The sequence below is a fragment of the Lynx canadensis genome, chromosome A1 (genome assembly GCF_007474595.2).
Source record: "Lynx canadensis isolate LIC74 chromosome A1, mLynCan4.pri.v2, whole genome shotgun sequence".
In the NCBI taxonomy this organism is placed as follows: domain Eukaryota; kingdom Metazoa; phylum Chordata; class Mammalia; order Carnivora; family Felidae; genus Lynx; species Lynx canadensis.
In genome coordinates this window covers 13,735,874-13,757,680 of record NC_044303.2, presented here as the reverse complement: position 1 = coordinate 13,757,680, position 21,807 = coordinate 13,735,874, and the positions used below count along the sequence as shown (strand labels likewise).

Genomic DNA, 21,807 nt, shown 5'->3' with positions numbered 1-21,807 from the left:
TCCCTCACTGTCCCTTAGTCTAACAGACTCCAAAATCTGCATTCCTATTTTTTGTGATTTGCAAAAGAAATAATTCTGATGTGTAGATGGAATGCTTTCAATAAACTCAGCGAATAGAAAAATTCACTATTCCTAAATTAAGCAGATTCATGAAACATCATAATCATGAAAGACAAATCTAAATAAGTATATCCATAAAGGTCACAGAGCATATAAAATGTCATCTTACATTTGTCATTCACCTTTATGTGAATCACTGTGTACAATTCCATTCCAAATTGCTCATATGAAGGCAGCATAGCTCATAGAAAGGCACCTCCACAGTATAAAATGTACTTTAGAAGGCCTAGTACATATGGTTATTTTAGAGGGAAAGTAAGCAGTGTCATTATTTTAGTGATCCAAAGACTGGTCCAGACAGTCAACAGTGGTCCAGACAGCCTGTACTCTCTAGTTACTATCACGCTCACCCAAGAAGTAAATGATCAAAAACACTATAATGGTAATAAGGATTTTAAAATCAGCTCCTATCTGAATTTTTCAGCAGTTCAATAGCAGAGGTAACATACCTGGAAATAAGCCAATCTGTTGTTAAAAAACAAAAAAACATGGCACAAAAACAGACACACAGACCAATGGAATAGAATAGAAACCCCAGAACTAGACCCACAAACGTATGGCCAACTCATCTTTGACAAAGCAGGAAAGAACATCCAATGGAAAAAAGACAGCCTCTTTAACAAATGGTGCTGGGAGAACTGGACAGCAACATGCAGAAGGTTGAAACTAGACCACTTTCTCACACCATTTACAAAAATAAACTCAAAATGGATAAAGGACCTAAATGTGAGACAGGAAACCATCAGAACCTTAGAGGAGAAAGCAGGAAAAGACCTCTCTAACCTCAGCCGTAGCAATCTCTTACTCGACACATCCCCAAAGGCAAGGGAATTAAAAGCAAAAGTGAATTACTGGGACCTTATGAAGATAAAAAGCTTCTGCACAGCAAAGGAAACAACCAACAAAACTAAAAGGCAACCAACGGAATGGGAAAAGATATTTGCAAATGACATATCGGACAAAGGGCTAGTATCTAAAATCTATAAAGAGCTCACCAAACTCCACACCCGAAAAACAAATAACCCAGTGAAGAAATGGGCAGAAAACATGAATAGACACTTCTCTAAAGAAGACATCCAGATGGCCAACAGGCACATGAAAAGATGTTCAGCGTCGCTCCTTATCAGGGAAATACAAATCAAAACCACACTCAGGTATCACCTCACGCCAGTCAGAGTGGCCAAAATGAACCAATCAGGAGACTACAGATGCTGGAGAGGATGTGGAGAAACGGGAACCCTCTTGCACTGTTGGTGGGAATGCAAATTGGTGCAGCCGCTCTGGAAAGCAGTGTGGAGGTTCCTCAGAAAATTAAAAATAGACCTACCCTATGACCCAGCAATAGCACTGCTAGGAATTTATCCAAGGGATACAGGAGTACTGATGCATAGGGGCACTTGTACCCCAATGTTCATAGCAGCACTCTCAACAATAGCCAAATTATGGAAAGAGCCTAAATGTCCATCAACTGATGAATGGATAAAGAAATTGTGTTTATATACACAATGGAATACTACGTGGCAATGAGAAAAAATGAAATATGGCCCTTTGTAGCAACGTGGATGGAACTGGAGAGTGTAATGCTAAGTGAAATAAGCCATACAGAGAAAGACAGATACCATATGGTTTCACTCTTATGTGGATCCTGAGAAACTTAACAGAAACCCATGGGGGAGGGGAAGGAAAAAAAAAAAAAAAGAGCTTAGAGTGGGAGAGAGCCAAAGCATAAGAGACTGTTAAAAACTGAGAACAAACTGAGGGTTAATGGGGGGTGGGAGGGAGGGGAGGGTGGGTGATGGGTATGGAGGAGGGCACCTTTTGGGATGAGCACTGGGTGTTGTATGGAAACCAATTTGTCAATAAATTTCATATATATATATAAAAAAAAAGTAAACATTAAAAAAAATTTTTTTTAAAGAAGTTTCAAAAAAGAAAAAAAAAAAACAAAAAAACAAAAACACTGCACTTAAAAGTCAGGAAAATTTTAGTTCAAGCTATGACTCTGCTTTTTGACCCTGAACAATGTTACACTGTTGAGGCTGTTTCCTCAACAAATGTAACAACAATAATGTCATTTATCTTATATATAGCTTGTATGACTCAAAAAACAGTTCCTTCTTTGCTTCCTCTTCTACAAAGAATATAGTCTTAACTGAAACTACTCTTTATGAAAATAAGTGATGCAAGGAAAACCAAGAAAAGAGTAATTGATAAGTGTTAAGTCCATCAACATCTCCTGAATGTGAACAAGTCAAACATATACTACTAATAGCATATAAGCAAAATCCTTTGTGTGTGTGTGCATGTATGTGTGTTTACATACAGATAGAAAATATTCATAGATTTCAGGTAAATGGTCAAGTGGCTAAAAACAGAATGAGGTGCAACCTTACTGAGGCAATTCAGATAATTTATTAAAACAAAGTTTTAACACTCTGTTTAGCTGTAAGTAAGACAGCAACTTGCTCATATTTCTGTCAAAACACCTTGCCCTTCTCTTACCCCTTAAAGTGAGATCTACTAGATGTCAGATCACTAGCAATTTTATAAAATGTATTAAAATAGATCTACATGTGTAAACAGAATTATTACATCTAAGAAAACTGGTACTTTCTTGCGGACAGTGACAGTTTTTCTCTGTCACATACCACAATGTACATTTGATATGTGTTCTACCCTAACAATCTGATATGTAAAATTATTAGCTTTCATCTGGAAAAAGATTTTTAACTTTCCTATTTTTGTTTCTCAATTTTTGTTTTTCCTATTTTTGTTTCACAATTGTGTTAAGATTGGAAATTGTAACTCTAAAAAAAGGTTAGTAACGAAATATTAAGAGAAAATACGAAATTACAGGAACGGCTGATGAAATGGAAGACTACAAAGATGCTTATAATAAAAACCAAGGAGCAAAAAATATTTACATGATGTTTTTTAACTTATATAGTCCTTAAATGACATATTATTTCATTACAGTCTCATAGTAACACTACTCCATGATAAAGTACTAGTGACTCACATGAAAGTAAGCCAAGAAACATTAAGGGACCAGTCCTCTACAGTAATGAAGTAGAGGATCCGGAAATCAAAACCAGTTCTTCTAGTCAAAACTTACACATATTCTCTACAATCCTACAATGTAGATAAGAACAATGAAATCAAGCAGATTGAGACAGTTCTTTGAAAAGAACAACAAAATGGATAAACCTCCAGCTAGGACTGATCAGGACAAAACCCCTCCAGTATCAAGAATGAAAGAGGAGATTAAACAGATAAGAAGGGGATATGATGATAAGCTTAGGCCAATATATTCAACAACTTAGATTAACTGTACAAATTACTTGGAAGACACAAACTATAAAGCTCACTCAAAAGGAAATAGAAAAGCTCCCTGTATCCATTATAAAAATTAAATTCATAGTTTAAAACCTTCCCCAAACAGAACTTCAGACCTAGATGGCTACCACAGTGAATTCTAGCATACATTTAATAAGTAATATCAATTCTACATAAACTTCTTTAAAAAAAAGAAATTAACAGTTCCCATCTCATTTTATAAGAAATTACCCTATCACCAAAAGCAGAGAAAAATATTATAGGAAAAGAAAACTATACCCCCAAATCACTCATAAAAATAACTGCAAAGTTTCTTAGCAATACCTTAGCAAATCAAATCCAGTATTGTATTAAAAGGTTAAAACATAGTGACCAGGTAGCTTTTATCCCAGGTACACAAAGTTTGGCTTAACAATGAAATGTCAATCATTATATTTTACCACACTAGTAAGGATCAAGATGAAAAACCATACGATTACTTCAATAAAATCAGAAAAAGCATTCAGCAAAATTCAACAATATCAACATACTGGCGATTAAAAAACTTCCGTTACATAGGAACAGTAAAGGAATTTCCTCTACCTGAAAAAGGACATGTCTTAAAGCCTAATTACTAATACCATACTTAATGGTGAAATACTTAAAGCTTTCCCTACAGCTAGAATGAGTCAAGGATATTACTGTATTAAATACTGCACTAGAGTCCTAGCTAGTACAGTAATGCAACAAAATGAAATAAAAAGGTATACTGATTGTAAGCTAAAAAAATATTAATAATACTGGTTTTATTTACAAAAATATCTGTAAATAATCTTAAGGCATCTACTAAAAACCTGCAGGACTAGAAAGTGAATTTAAGCAAGGTCTCAAGATATAAGGTCATTATATAAAAAATAAAATACCAATTGTATTTCTGTATGCTAGCAAAAATCAATATGGATATTTATGGATAAATTTAACAAAAGCTTTTTAAGACATGTGTGCTAAAAACTATAAAACACTGAAAAATCAAAGAAAACTAAAGTAAGAGTTGTAATGTGTTTATGAATTGAAAGACTCAATATCTTCTCTCCAATTATTCTACAGATTTAACACAACACAATCTAAATCACAGTAAGCACTTTATAAAATTTGACAAGTTTATTCACACGCATGTAAATACTCTCTAGAGTAGTCAAAATTATTTTAAAATGAAGAACAAAGTTGGAGTACTTATATACAACCTGATTTCAAGAACTACTTACTATAAAGCTATGAAAATAAAAGACAAAAAATCTGATTTGGGCATAAAAGCTGAAACAGAGGACAAAGGAACCAAACACAGAGTTCACAAACAGATTTACACAAACATGGCCAGATAGTTTTCAAGAAAGGTGCCAAGAAAATTCGAAGTTAAAGGACTATTTAACAAATGGTTATGAAGAAATTCAATAATCATATGCAAAACAAACAAAACTTTAACTTCCAACCTTCCTCATAGCATATTTTTAAATGTTTATTTATTTATTTTGAAAGAGAAGGCACAAGTTGGGGGGGGGGAGCAGAGAAATAGGAGAAACCCTCATATCATATTTTAAAAATTCACACAAAAAAGGATCCTAGACCTAAATATAAGAGCTAAAACAAAAGAACTCTCAGTAGAAAGCATAAAAAAAAAAAAAAAATGTTGTGACTTTGGTGTATACTGATTTCTTAGATTACAAAAGCATATGCCATAAAAGAAAGAAAAGTTTAATTGAACTTCATCAAAATTAAAATCTGTTTAAGAAGTACTGGTAAGAAAATAAAAAGAAAAGCCACAGATTGGAAACAATATTTGACAAATACACATCTGACAAATTAACTTATACCTGAAATACATAACGAACTCTTAAGATAATAAAACAACCAATTTTTTTAACCAGAGATTTGAACACAAATATGACACAAGAAGATGTAAAAACAGCCAATAAACACATGAAAAAGTGCTCAATATCATCAAACATTAGGGCATACAAAATTAAGCCTCCAATGAGGTACCATTACATAATCATTTAAATGCCTCAAATTAAAAGATGGATAATGTCCAGGGTGCAGATCAACTCAGATTCTCATACACTGTTGATGAGAATGCAAAATTTTCCACTATGGAAAACAATCTGCCTGAAAGCAATCTCATGAAATGAAACACGCACTTAGCATAAAACCCAACAATTTCACTCGTATGTTTACTTAAGAGACGAGAAAACATGCCTACAGATCTATGTTCAAATGTTCATAGCAGTTTTATTTACAAGAGTCAAAAACTAAAAACTCAAATGCCCATAAACTAGTGAATGGATAAACTGTAGTATATCCATAAAATGTAACACAAACCAGAATAAAAAGAACAGAATAAACTTCTGGGAAGCTACAACATGGACAACCTCAAAACCATTATGATAAGTCAAAGAAGCAGGACAGAAAAGATTACATACTGAATGATTTTATTTATATGAAATTCCAGAAAAGGCAAAATCATAAAAACACAAAATAAATCAGAAGTTGCAAGGGACAGGGCTGGGGAGAGGGGACTGGTTTCACACAGATACAAGGAATTGTGGGAAGTGATGGAATTGTTCAAAATCATGACTGTGGTGGTGATTATGCAACTTTACAACTCATTAAACCGTACTTTGAAATAAGTGAATTTTATTGGATGTAAATTATACTTTAACAGAGATGAATTAAAAATAAATAAAAATAAACATACGTATTTAAAACTTACCGCAGCACTACAACCAGGGAAATTGAAAAAAGTATCAGGACCATGTCTTTGTGGCATCTGATTAAGAACTGATAACAATTTTACTGCATGTCTTGGCTGAGGAAACAAGAAAAAAAATGTCACTGCGCAAATTTAGCAAAATTACCTAATATATCATGTTAGACACTGGACTGTTTTCTAACTAGAGAGAAATTAATTTTAAATCATTTACTAAACTCTTTAAAGGGAACAGTTTCCATTACAAGTTCCAGTTTATAGCTCTCTAGAGACATATTGTTGAACATTAAGTATTAATGCACTGATATTGAATACTTTTCCCTCTGACCACAGCTTACCCAGATTCCACTTTCTCCTCGAAGCATGCTGAACAAAAGCTTCAACTCCTTGACAGTGATGCTGTAGCTGGCAAGAACCCCCAACATATCAACTAGAAGATCTTTAAAGGAAAATAAAGTTATTCTGAACTCTAGTCGTGAGCTGCCATCTGTCAAGGTAATATACTTTTTGAAAGAGCAAAAGTTAGCAACTGTTCATTTCTACATGTATATTCATCTAATTGTCCTCCAGAACTGCCATTCTAATTAAGAATTTTTAAGTTACCAGATAACTACAAACATGGTATTTCAATTTTAGGATTTTTTCCATCAGCGTCACCATTAAATTAAGTTTCCTTAGCAAATATATAAAATAGATTGTATAAATTCCCGGAATATACACACACATATACATTGACACACACACACACATCGGCTGTATGCAGGGAAAGGTAGACAAAAATATACAAAGGTGCAATGGTTTAACATTGTAAATTGATTATTTTCAAATAAAAAAGTGATAGTTGACCATATTTTCTTTTAGAATTATCTATGCTTAATAAAATATATTCTGGAAATATTCCTTGTCCCATTAACAATTTTGAGCACTTACTCCTTGCCTGGCATTATTCCAAGTGGTTTACAATTATTAAGTGCACAAATCCTCACAACAAGCCTATGAGGTAAGTACTAGTATTAGCCCCTTCCTAAAATGAGGAATGTGAGGCATAAATACCCTAATCACATTGCCCAAGAACACACTCTACTAAGTGGTAGGGTCAGGATTAAAACCTAGGCAATATGGCTCCAGGGCCCTCTCTGTTACCTACCAGTCTCTAAAAGTATAACTTAAATGCATTACTAGGGATATCCACTCTGTTCATGTGTTTACGTGCATATGAGAGATACACCAGCTCACCAGATAACAGAAAAATTATACATTTAATTTCCTGGCCTTGATTTCTTTCTCATCTCTAGACATTGTGAGTAGTTCCGCTATCTATCGCTCTTTGTAAGAAATTACACATCTAAATAACTATACTTCATTTTCTCAATTTCTAAAGCACTTCCTAAGGATCAAAGATACTATACAAGTTATTACAATCAATACACATACACATTCTAAATAATTCATCATCAATTAATTTAAAAAGTGAGTTAGGATAAACTTAAATAGTTACTGATATATAATATATATTATCCAATATCACAATACCTGGAATTTGAGACTTTAAAAAAATTTATTATGTATGTATTTCAAAATAGGAATTTAAGGTGGTTATTTTCATCAATAAATAAGTGGTTAATCTTACTCAATGCCACAATAAGTAAGCAATCTTTATGATAAAATTGTGACTACTGATATGCCAACTTTTGGGAAATCTTTTAATACAATGTTTCATTACTCAATAAAAAAGTTTATGGTTACTGCATATTAGCCAGATGATCTCTTTCTAAGCAAAAATTCTAGATAGAAATCAAGCATTTATTAAAACCCCAGTTAATATGAAGCAGTTTTAAGCAATTAGCTGCAATGGCAAATTCATAGATTTCTTAAACATTTACCTATAAATACTTTTCTAAAAAATTAAAATCTTTCTCCCAAACTTTGTCTCACCTCATATGTATGTCACAAAAAGTGATCTATTAAATTTTTACTTAATGACATAATTATTAATATTTATTATTTATTATACATATAATCAAGCAGGTCAGTTTAATTTTGTTATTGCAGGTCTTCTTTTCTGGACAGATTTTTTAAAGATAAACAAGTGCTAAGACTACGAAATTCTCTTATCAGTTCAGTATAGATGTTTAACTACCTTCTGTCATACCTGTACATTAGTAAATGAAAAATGCCTCTTTGAACTTAACATGCTATAAATATTCAGAGTGAGAACTCAGTAATATTTTGTTGGTTATTAGCACTTCTTTACTATGTTGTCTAAATTTTAATTTCTCTACTGAAAAGTAAGGTACAGGTAATTTTCTGATGTTTATTCAATGATTAAAATAACAAAGTGAAAGTTTTGTGTTACCAGAATTGCTACCATTGAGAAGCAAAGACAAGAGAATTAAGGAGCTTTTATAAATAGAAAAATGACCATATGAACTTCTGCATATGATAGTACTAGTCAAGATTACTATCATCTTGTATCTCAAAGCTCATGAATTGTGCACGAGCAAACTATGTATATAATTGTGGCTCATTTTCTAAAGTGCACTTTATAAAGTGGTAGCCACTTTATTTCAAAAAACAAACAAACAAAACTTCAGGGATTTAAACACAGATATGAAGACCCAAAAATTGTATGATGTTCTACACATGTGTATATATAAGCTTATGCAAATAAATTCCTATTAAAGAATGGCAGAATTTACAGAACGGCTTAAAGATGGTATGTATCATCATTAAAAAGATGTTCTAAATTTGAATTTCATTTTTCATCAAGTTAACCATCAGTAACCAATACAGAGAATGTTAAATCACTCTAAATAGAGATAGATGCCACCTTGAAAGCAATTAGAAATGATTGTAATATACTCTAAGAAAAAAAAAATTAATATTGTTTAAATTTAAAAAGCATTCATGTTTAACTTATCCTTCACTCCATTATTTCTTATTTACTGTTTTGTTCTACTAGTATTAAAATTAATTGTGCATAAATCAAAATATTATACAGGATTTTCTGGTGTCTGAGCTACTTTTAAGGATCAGATATGATATTGTGAGGAGTCATACCAGCACTTTTAAAATTATGAAAACCCTTTTACATCAGAAGAAACTTATGCTAAAGATTAATGGCTTAAAAAAAACCAAAATTTCAAGCTCTGAACTTATTTTTGAAGAATAATGTGGCTCTGTGACCATATTTCAAAACATTTCTACTGAAGTGCATCTAACAACAAAGGAGAATGAACTTGGAGGGAGGTAAAGGATTGGCAATGAAAATTCATAGATTTCAAAGTTATTTGAAATAACGCATAACAATTCCATGCAATTTTTATGTTCTAATCTATATCTTTTTAATACAAAATTTCTCTTAAAAAAATTGGACACTTCCTAAAAATTCAACATGCTTATCCCAAGGCTATTAGTACCCCCCTATTATAGTTCCACATAGGTCAAACTGAAGAGCACAGAGCTCGAAAAAGTTGAAGTGCTCATTACGGAGAATTGTAGTACATGTTGTAAATTTTCAGTTATGTAAAGGTTTAACTAAGTACTATGTAAAAAGGTACTGTTTATTTTTCTGATAGATTTCATAGTATTTATTCCACACTATTGAGATTCTAAAATCTAGAAAAGCAAAATTAGTAATTATGTTTGTCTAATACAAAAGAAAGTATCTTCCATTCTTCAAGATTTCCTCTTAATATACAAGGCAAACTTTCCATACATTTCTATTTATCTATTTTAAATCAAGTTAGCTTCAACAAATCTAATTACCAGTAGAATATAAAGAGAAGTACGTGAATCTTTATAAACATTTAAAGTATATTTTCCTGTCAGAGAACCCCATACCTGCTATCATGTCATCTACAGCACTCATTTTCAGCAATACTTGTTCAATTAGCCCAACTTCTGTGCTAGTCTGTAAATTCCGAACACTTTTTCGTAAAATGGCTGTAAACATGCTCCATATTTCTGCTTGACATGTTACATCACAGTGCTCCAAAAGCTCTGTCATGCATGTTATACTCTCAGCATCCTGGATAATAAAGTTCATCTCCAAGTCAAATTCTCCACCAACCAGCTGAAAATGAACAAAAAGAAACAATAACTAATGATAACATGAGAGATCATTTATAACAATAAATTAAAAACAATAAAAGAATTCAACTAGCAGGAGAGCATAGCTACTCTAAAAAATTTCAAGTCTTCTAGTCTAAAACTAATTTTGATAAAAATTTGAAAGCCATAGATAAAGGTGCTGTAAGAATTAAAACTAGCCAAATCTGATTTTTTTTTAAATGGAAAAAGGCAATTTCAAATCCAGCAGAGCAAAATAGTGGATGACTACTGGGTAGGATTCATGACAAATTCCTATGAAAAAGAGAAAGAGTTTGGCCCCTGGGCTCCTGGGTGGCTCAGTCAGCATTTGACTCTTGATTTCGGCTCAGGTCACAATCTCAAGGTCATGAGATCTCGCAGCCCCCCCTCCCTGCACCTGCCCCCCCAAATCCCCGCACCCAGTACAGGGCTATGTGCTGGGCATGGAGCCTGCCTAAGATTCTCTCTCCTCCTCTTCCTCTGCCCCTCCTTGCTAGTGCTTGCAAGTTCTCGTTTTCTCTCTCTCTCTCTCAAAAAAATAAAATAAAATAAAAAATAAAAGCCTGGCACTTAAAAGTGATAATCATTAGAAAATGAAGAATTCACTAGGGATAAATTTTAATACCTGAAATTTCTTTTGTGACAGTACTAGACTGACAAATAGATGTAACAGAAGAGAAACAAAAGAAGGGCGTAATCTTCATGTATAGAAGCTAAAGAAATATGAAACTGATACCAGCAAACTTATAGTTAATGTGAAAATGACAGAATCTATGTTAAAAAATACTTAAAAGAGGGGTGCCTGGGTGGCTCAGTCAGTTAAGTGTCCAACTTCCACTCAGGTCGCGATCTCATGGTTTTTGAGTCCGAGCCCACGTAGGGCTCTGTGTTGACAACTCAGTGCCTGGAGCCTGCTTAAGATTCCGTGTCTCCCTCTCTCTCTGCCCCTCCCCCACTCTCTCTTGCACATGCACACTCTCCCTCTCTCTCAAAAATAAACATTAAAAAAATTTTTTAATGCTTGAAAGATATATACCTAGTATTTTATAATACTGTATTTGTAAAAATGTGAATTGATACACAAAGATGATTTAATAGCAATGTATTTGACTTGTGACATTATGTCAAAAATGAGTCAAAAGTACTACCGTCCCCCCCTCAAATGCTACTTTAAGTACAGTGATGGATAAATACACATATAATAAAGTATATGATGATACTCTTATTCTCCCTTAATCAATTCACATATGATGTATTAATTACATTGTTGTAAGTACCATTTTTAAAGAAAAACATTGATAAAATGGATATCTTTCTGGTCTAAAGAATGGAAAATTTAGAAACAGCCATATACAAAATGCCTGACAAATCTGAAGTCATTCATTCATTAATAAATATCTTACTTACTAAAGACTAGAAATTACCATTCTAGGAACTTGGGATATATCTGTAGACAAGAAAAAGCCCATGCATTAACAGTGTTAAGTTCCAGAAATAAAGATGTATATATGTACATATGTATGCATATTACATCTTATCTCCCCAAAAGTTGAAATTGGTTTATAAGTTACATAGAGCATAAGAAGACATAAAATGTAAGTAGTTAAGTAAAAGAAGCAAAGGAAAAATAAGTTTAGGGGCAGGTAAGTACCAGAAATTAGAATCAAGAAGTAGAATGTTTTATCAAAGAAAAATATTCATTATAAGGGTGGATAATCACAGGCTATGAAATAAGATTAATAATAATAATAATAATAATAATACCACTGCCAGGTAACCTTACATACATCATTTAGTACTATTCATTCTAAGGGCTTTACATGTTAAATAATTTAATTCTCCCAACAACGTACAAGAAAAAAGCTATTATTATCTTCATTTTACAGATAAGGAAAAATAGGCAAAGAAAATTTAATTTGGAAAAGGTCACAAAACTAGTAAATACAGGATCCAGAATCAAAACCCTGGGATTTGAGGGGCTCCTGGGTGGCTCAGTTGGTTGAGCTACTGACTTCAGCTCAGGTCATGATCTCGCAGTTTACGAGTTTGAGCCCCACATCGGGTTCTGTGCTGACAGCTCAGAGTCTGGAGCCTGCTTCGAATTCTGTGTCTCCCCCTGTCTCTACCCCTCCCCTGCTCACGCTCTGTGTCTCTCTATCTCTCAATAATAAGTAAACATTAAAAAAAAATTAAAAAAAAAAAAAACCCTGGGATTTGATCCCAGGATCAGAATAAAGTCTGTCTTCATACAAGTCCATATAAGCAATAAAATCTCATTTAAGAATATTTTTAAAGTCTTTTGAAATTTAAGAATTTAAAAACAAAATTCTCAAATTTTAAAATAATACATTATGTGTGTATTTTTCTCTGTAACAGCTCTAAAACTCAACTTTATGAGAAACTCTTATCCTAATTTCTGATTTTTTTTTTTAAACAAACCTAGATATTCTCTCAGGTTAAAGGCTGGTTTTATTTCTGTGTATGAAACAACTTCAACTCCTCCTATTTTCCTTATTAACAAAAATAGCTACAAGAATAGTTAAGAGATTGTCTCCGAATTCAGACTTCCTGGATTCAGATTTTAGCTGTATTACTCACTTGCTGTGTGACCTTAATGACTCTACTTCTCCAGGTCTCAGTTACTTCATCTAAATATGGGAATGAAAGTTCCTTATCTAATAGTGTTGTTGTTATGAGGATTAAATAACATAACTGGGTTTAAACCCTTAGGAACAAAGTCAGGCATATAGCCAGCATTCAGCTAAGGTGAGCTATGACCAGTTCTCTTATAACCCCAGCTTTGAGCTTAAAAAAAAAAAAAAAAAAAAAAAGTCATCTGATCACGTATGTCTGAAGTACCATGAAACAGCTAGCTTAACGCCTTGTTTCCAGCAAATGTCAAACTGCTGTGGATTATATACTCTCTTAGATATTAATTGTAGATCTGTGAAAACCAACTCAAACATCTTTTCACCATACCATGGTCTTATCAAAGAACTGTTTGCTTTTTCACTATTATATACCCAATTGACCTGGGTCACTACTATGAACCTTGTAGACCAGTGGCTAGTAACACAGAAGAGGTAATCTAAAAAAGAACCGTATAGAGAAAAATAAACCACAGGTTTGAAAATCAATGATGTGAACACTTACTGACTACACTAACAGAAGTAGATACCAAGGTATAATTCTACTGAGCCTCTAAATAATCTGTGTGAGAATTAGGATACTTTAAAATGGGAGAACACTGAAGAATTTTTTAGACTAATCTCCTAAATGAATTGTAAGGGCTTCAGTTGAGTCTGGCATAACGAACAACCATTATGTAATGTGCAAATAACAGAGATGGGCTCAGTGGGAAGAAAAAAAAATAGTCTGCTTTTAAAGGAATTAACAATTAATATGTGTAATTCTAACAATCAGGCTCTGTTATGTGAAGCTTACGGTTCCATCTTTCAGTTAAAAAACAATGCTCCTTTCTATATATCATTTAATTACAAAAGAGTACAGCCTGGCTCTCTGATTTCTTTGCCAGCAGCTGTAAAAAAATTTATTGTAGATTTTGTAAAGTGGTCGTATATTTTCAGCTGGTCTTTGTAACCTTTATTATAATTTTTAATACTTTAATGTGAATAAGGCTAAGTGCTTACAAAACTATCATTCTAAAATTAGAGAAATATTTATCCCCCACTTAAAAATGAGTGGTTCAATATTTACCAAACTAAAACATGTAAGAGAAAGTAGAAACAACTGGCCTTTATTACTTAAACCATTCTTTAACAATCCTATGAGGAAAGGCATAATCGTCCTCATAGAAATGAAAATAAATGAGATTAAGCAGCATGACCAAGGTCACATATAAGCAATCCAGGATTCTAATCTATTGAATAATGAACCTAAATACCTTCCTATGAAGTCAGAAGTACAAACCTTAAAAATAGAAATGGGATGTATTATGGTAGTTTTACAAAGAAATCAGTGGTTTATGAACTCTGTGTGGGAGAAAAGGAAAGAGAAAATAATTTCTACGGGTAAGCAATAAAACATCCAGAGGTAGTAAATTTTTAATTTTTTTTTTCATTTTAAAAAGCAACCAATTTACTTAAGGTTATTTTGGCAAGAAAGTAAAAGACTCCATTTTAAGGCTCAATTACAGGAAAATTAGCAATAAACACTAAAAAAAAAATCATAGGAAAACCACTTAAAAATCAAACAAAATGACATAAGAAGGCTAAAAAAGCTAAATCAAAAGAACCAAAATCACTGTTACCATAGTATAAACAAGATATATAAATCAATTAAGTTTCCTGTAAATCTGAACATGTCAATGTAATACTCTATTTGAAGGTAACAGTCTTCTTTTCTTCCAGGCCTTCTCCTTAAAATTCTACAAGGTATTATTACCACTGCAAGAAAAGTGGCCCACAATGGTTCTTCCTACTCAAGAATTGGTCATAAGTGAATTTATATAAAATAAGTATCATAGCTGAGCTTTTTAAATGAAATAACTTATTTACATTAAGTAAATAAAATTTATTATATAAAAATTTGGAATATAAAATGCTGACTTGGAAAATATTATCTCCTGAAAGTACTAAAGTTACTAGCAATTTAAGATCTGTTATCTTTTTAATATAAAGCTTTTAAATATCTTCATTTTGAAATCTTAGATTATTTGAATCATATGTGATAATTATTTTTCATTAAGTAGATCAGACTGGACAATTATAAACCATTTAAATTTCTTTGCAACTTATTCTTCTGGATAAATTCTAAACTAGATAACACTACCTATAAAGCCACAATTTAACACCCCAGCTTCAGCTTCCTCTACTTTCCATTTCCTAGCTAATGTCACAGGAACAATTTCTGCATTGCAGATCTCTCATTGCATCTAAAACTTCATATATGTTACTCCCTATACGTGACACAGAGTTCTCTCCCAACTTTTATATTTGTTAACTTCCATTAAACCTGCAACCACTAACTCCAGATAGAGTTAGATACCACTAACTCCAGAAAGCCTTCCCGTTACCTACAAAAATGGCCTTTCTCTGAATTCCCAATATACCCACGCACACCACAGCAATCACTGCATGATACAGCTGTTAACAAATTTTTTTCTATTCCCCACATTACAATAAGCTTTGTAAGAGTAAGGACGGTTTTTATCTAAGTATCCACTATACCTATGCCTTTAGCCCATGAAAATTATTCAGCGTTTCACATGGAATGGGGAAGATGGCAAGATGGGAGGGCAGGAGGAAGGGAAAGAGGGTCTAGTTGTAAGCCAGACCTTCTAGTGTGTTTCCCTTTTCTCCTTCAGTAATGAACTGCTCTTATCGCCATATAACTTTTTTAATGCTGGGGGGCGGGGGGAGATTACAAAGCCAGAGATGTTTTCTCATTCCTGTTTATACCCTAAGGTCACCTAACTTTTTCTTCTATTACTACTTGGAAAATATGTAATCTTTAATGAATAAAATTCAGAAGATTTGTACTCTTGACTTAGTAAGGTACTAGGTACAGTACACACAATTTTAAGTTGTTAAAATCTGGCTTAATTCTATATCCACTTCCAGTTTCTAACTATTTTCAAGTGAAATCAGGATACAATATCTTCCCTTGAAAAAGATCACATCACCAAAAACAGGCAGAATGGGCAACTCCGGGGCAATGTTCACCTTAAAAAACTAATGAGCTGGCAGAAACTATCAAAATCAACTTCTGAAAAATTCTGGAATCAAGACACAAATGTACAGCAACCAGAGGAAGACTTTGTGAAGAAGCAGCCACTGTTTTGTGATAAAAGGAATGTCCCATCTACAATCCCCCACATCCCAGAGGGCAACAGTCATCAGGACAGCATCCATCCTGCACAAGTGTGAGGGTTTCTAGTTCCAGAGGAAGAGGCAGGAATCTTATACTCAAGGTTGTAGGTGTCAACCTATCTGGCAGCTTCCCAAAGGACAGGTGCAAAGAACTGTCTTTGTTTCACCAAACTTAGAATATCCCCAGGGCTAGGACACTTTCACTAAAAGCATTTAAAGCCACAGGTATCAGCTGCAGCAGTCTGAGCTGGAGACAGTACTTGGGACAGCAATAGACAGACCAGAAGCCTGGGAAGGAAGACGTGGGGAAAGAAGATACGTGTGGGTATACGGTTTTCGAAAGGCTCTCCTGTACACTACTGCTTGCATGCCCAGGGCAGGTTGCACGTCATAAAAAGCCTACAAAGATCCTAACCTTTCACTTGTAGCTGGCCTTTAGGCTCTACACTAGTAGGAAGCAAAAGCTGGCGGAGAGCTGTAAACAGCCCGACTAAGCACCACAGGAGTGTCTCAAAAGAGCAAATCTGCAAAGATGAGAAGAGTATTTTTTTGTTTCTTCTTTTTTTCTTTCCTTGGCTCCAGGCATTTAAAGTAATTCTGTCAAAACATCAGCTGACCACCAAACAAACAGAACTTCAATGGCTACACAAGACAGAGAGGACAGACTTAGAAACGTACTTTAGAAAATCACTAAGCAAACAACCCACAACAGCAACAACCAACACAGGGGAAAGAAGAATCTGATGTCCAGAGTTACCACATGACAATATTCAAAATGTCCAGTCTCCTACAAAAAGTTATGAGACATGCAAAGAAACAAGAAATATGGCCCATCTAAGGAGAAAAAAATTAATGTTCAAATTTGATACATTTGTCTTGATGATCTCCTTCCTCTATTTTGTCCTCCTGCTTACATATTGTTTTCTTTCTCTTTCTACACAGATGTCCTTTCCTATAAGTCAATCAAATTACTTTTAGAAGCAGATACAATCTAAATTTTAAAGCTCTTGAATTATTAACCTCTAAAGAAGGCATCTTTGAGATAAACTTGTACCTATAATTTTACAAAGAAATAAAAAAAGGAAATATAAAATAAAAATTAAGAACCACCATTTCATGAACACTTATGTACTGAGTAATTTATGTATATACAGTCCCATTTAACTCTCATAATTTTGTGAGGCAGTATCTCAAACAAGAAAATTAAGATTAATCTACATAACCAGCGCAAGGTCCCAAAGCTAGTGTCAACATCAGAATTTTTCTTACTTTGTCAGTATTATATAGAACTAAGTATATCAATACTAAAGAGACCACCCCCAAGACATACATATGTAACTCCCTCAGTCATGTCATCTTCAAGATCTGCTGTGTGTATAGTAAACGACTTATAGATAAATTTTTAGTACATAACAGGAAAATACTTTTTAATTTGGACATGAATGTAATAAAAGTAAATGATCCTAAACCCAGATGACACACTAAGGCAAGAAAAATACAAAATTGCTTGCTTCCTATTTCTTTCATAATAGTCATCTCTACAATTAATTTTTATTGGTAATCTTTCTATGGCATAGAAATAACTATACCCAAGAGTATAACAAATGGTGCTACAAATACAGTCCATAAAAACTCTAGGGAATGGAGGAGAAAGCAAAGTGAGTGCTTCCTTTAAAATATATTTAAAACAACATGCAGTTTATCAAAAGCAGTATAATCACTTTTATAATTACTTTGTAAGACTATAACAAACAGATGATAAGTATACCTGGCTGCTAGTAGCCAGCTAATGGGTAAAATACAGTAAAAATTAAAAGTCTTAATTGCCAAACCACCATATACTTCTAAATTGTAACTCCAAGCCTAACACTGAAAACCCTAATCCATCTCATAAATAAAGGCAAAACAAAAATTTTTGCAAATACTAGTTGAGAGAATTCATTGCCGGCAGACTTACACTACATGAATTGTTAAAATCAGTTCTTCCAGCAGAAGGAAAATGATACCAGATGGAAATTTGAAATGACATAAAAAATTCAGGAATGCTAGAATTGTTAAGTCTGTTGTTAAATACAAAAGACTTTTTTTCTCATTTTGAAAACTCTTTAAAAGATACTCATAAAAATACCAACAATGTATTAAGGGATTTACAAATATAAGGAAAAAAAAACAATGACTAGAACACAAGGGACAGCAGAGGAAGAAATAGTATACTTTAGAAGGTTCTTACTATATACCTGAAGTGGTATATTATTTGAAGGTAGAGAATGATAATAATGTATACTGTAAACTCTAGGAAAACACTAAATATAAAAAAGAAACAATTTCAAAGACCTTAACAGACACCTCACTGAAGAAGATATACAGATGACAACAAAGCTTTAGGATGTTCCACAAATCATATGTCATCAGAGAAATGCAAATTAAACAACAAGATGTCACTACACACCTACTAGAATGGCCAATATCTAGTACACACTAACAATACCAAATGCTGCAAGGATGTTGAGCAACAGGAACTCTCATTCATTGCTCATGGAAATGCAAAATGGTACAGCCACTTTGGAAGAAAGTTTGGTGGTTTCTAACAAAAGTAAACATACTTTTACCACATGGTCCAGCAACTGTTCTCCTTGGTATTCACTCAAAGGAGTTGACAACTTAGGTTCACATAAAAGTCTGGACATGGATGTTTATAGTACCTTCATTAATAATTGCCAAAACCAGGAAGCAACCAAGATGTCCTTCAGTTGGTGAACAGATAAACTGGTACAACCAGACAAGGGAATATTATTCAGCATTAAAAAGAAATGAGCTATCATGCTATGATAAGACATAGAGGAACCTAAATTGCATTAGATAAACCAATCTGAAAAGACCACATATTGTATGATTCTAACCATATGACATTCTGGAAAAGGCAAAACTATGAAGATAATAAAAAGATCAGTGATTGCCAGGAGTTGGTGAAAGGACAAATAAATGGGTGGAGCACAGAGGATTTTTAAGGCAGTGAAAATACTTTGTATGATATAGAATAATGGATACATATCATTATACATTTGTCAAATCCACAGAATGTATATCACCAAGAGTGAGCCACAATGTAAACCATTAGACTGAAATGATTATATGTATCCAGATAGGTTCATCAATTGTAACAAATGTATATACTCTGATAGAAGGTGGTAAGTGGGGAGACTGTGCATGTGTAGGAGCAAGGGATATATGGGAAATCTCTGTACCTTTCCCTCAATTTTGCTGTGAATCTAAAACTGCTCTAAAAGCTAAAGGCTTAATTTAAAAAGTATTATTTTAAAGAAAAAATAATAGGTATAATTCATAAATCAACAGTAAATGTAAAATGGAATAATAATATTTAATCAATCCAAAACCAGACATGAAACAGGAAAAAGAGAAACAAAAAAAGGGGTGTGATAAATATAAAATAGCAAAAACAGCAGACTGAAATGTTGCCATATTAATAATTACATTAAACGTAAATAACATACAACCATTACTTAAAACACAGAGATTATAAGAATGTATAAAATAAGCAAAATCCAATTAAATTCTATATACAAAAAACATTGTAGAGGCCAGCAAACTTTATTGTAAAGAGCCATACAATAAAGATTTTAGACATCCAGGACCTTATGGTCTCTATCATTACTACTCAACTCTGCATTTGTAATTTGAAAGCAGTCACATATAATACATAAATGACATGGTGTGGCTGTGTTCCAATAAAACTGTATTTATGCAATGAAATGACTAGCAGGTAACTGACCTCAGAACTAAAATTTAAGACATATGTTAAAAGGAAAATGACAAAAAAAGATACACCGTGCAAACACAATTAAAAAGAAAATGGTGTAACAATATTAGTATCACATAAAACGGACTTTGTAAAAGAAAAATTGGAACTTTCCATCAGGAGAATGGAGTTGATTCATCAAAATGGCATAGCAGCCCAAATAAGAATGAACCTAATAAAAGAGCAAAAGAAAAACAACAAGTCTGCAATTTTAGTTGTAAATTTTGATACTCCTCTCTTAGGCACTGGGAGAATAAATGAACAACAACAACAACAAAAAAAAAAAACGTAAAAATATAGAAGTCTTAAATAACATTATCAACCAGCTTGACCTAGCTGTTAGGGAGGCATATAAAACAGTCCACCCAACACTCCACCATGCCGTAATGCATACTATTTTCAAGTGCTTTATCAAATATTCACCAAGATGAGATTATCCTGGGCTGTAAAAGAAATCCCAATAAAGCTTAAAATTCTTATCACAATAAAGTTAAAATAAAAATCAGTAAAATTATGGGGCACCTGGGTGGCTCAGTTAGTTAAACGTCCAACTCTAGATTTTGGCTCAGGTCATGATCTCATGGTTCATGAGTTTGAGTCCCGTATTGGGCTCCCTGCAGAGCTCACTTTGGATCCTCGGTCCATCTCTTTCTCTGCCCCTGCTCCCCTCAAAAAATCAGTAAAAATATACATCAGAAAAAAAATATGAAAGTCTCTGGCAAACTTATACTTAATAACCTGTTTACCAAAGCAGGTGTGATCAGGGAAATTAGGAAAATAATTTAACTAAATAAAGTGAAAACACATGTCAAAATTTATGGCATGTAGCTAAAACAGTGCTCCAGGGAAATTTATGCTATTAAATACCTATATTACTAAAGAAGAAAGATTTCAAATCAGTTACCTCTAGATTCCATATTTAGAAACTAGAAAGAGTAAATCATACATAAAGTAAGACAAATTTAAAAATGTAACTAAAACAAAAGAAAAATCAAAGATACAAAAAACAGTCAAAACAATAGAGAAGAATGATGAAACCAAATGCTGGTTCTTCAACTAGCCAGATAAATCAAAAATGGGGGTGGCAGAGAGCCTTGGGAAAGAAAGTCTAGAGTGGAATACAAATTAGCATCAACACAAATAAGACTCATCACTATAAATCTCACATTCACTAAAAGGGTAATAAGTGATTCTTCTAAATAATTTTATGTCTATCAATTTGACAACTTAAATGAAAAACACAAATTATTTGAATGATATAAATTACCAAAGGTTACTTTAAGAAAAAAATCTAAATAGTCCTATGTGTGTAAGAGAAATTGAATTTGTAGTTACAAATCTTCTCAGAAACAACACCTGAGATCCAGATGATTTCACAGATGAATTCTTACTTAAAAATGAATTACTATGAACTCTACATAATCCTTCCCAGAAATTTTAAAAGAGGGAACATTTCCAACATTATTCTATGAGCCAACAATACCACGATAATAAAACCATAAAAACTATCAGAAAAAGAAAACTATACCCAAATAATCCTCATGAACATAGACACAAAAAAACTTTAACAAAATATATAGCAAATCTAAATAAGCAACATGTTAACAACAGAAGAATCATACATCATCAATAAGAACATTTTAGGGGCGCCTGGGTGGCTCAGTTGGTTAAGTGTCTGACTTTGGCTCAGGTCATGATCTCATGGTCCATGAGTTCAGGCCCTGTGTCAGGCTCTGGGCTGACAGCTCAGAGACTGGAGCTTGATTCAGATTGTCTCCCTCTCTCTCTGCCCTCCCCCTCCCACGCTCTGTTTCTCTCTTTCTCTCTCTCTCAAAAAATGAGATTTAAAAAAAAAAAAAATTAAGTAC

At 33.2% G+C, this 21,807-nt stretch overlaps 1 protein-coding gene across 1 annotated transcript in view; it reads right to left on the bottom strand.

Annotated features, from left to right (window-relative positions):
* Positions 1-21,807, bottom strand: part of NBEA (neurobeachin) — a 694,460-nt gene that overhangs the window by 600,122 nt on the left and 72,531 nt on the right. The window contains 3 exon segments of the mRNA XM_030309029.1: positions 6,203-6,298; positions 6,538-6,638; positions 10,043-10,274. Coding sequence (XP_030164889.1) covers positions 6,203-6,298; positions 6,538-6,638; positions 10,043-10,274 — 429 coding nt within the window.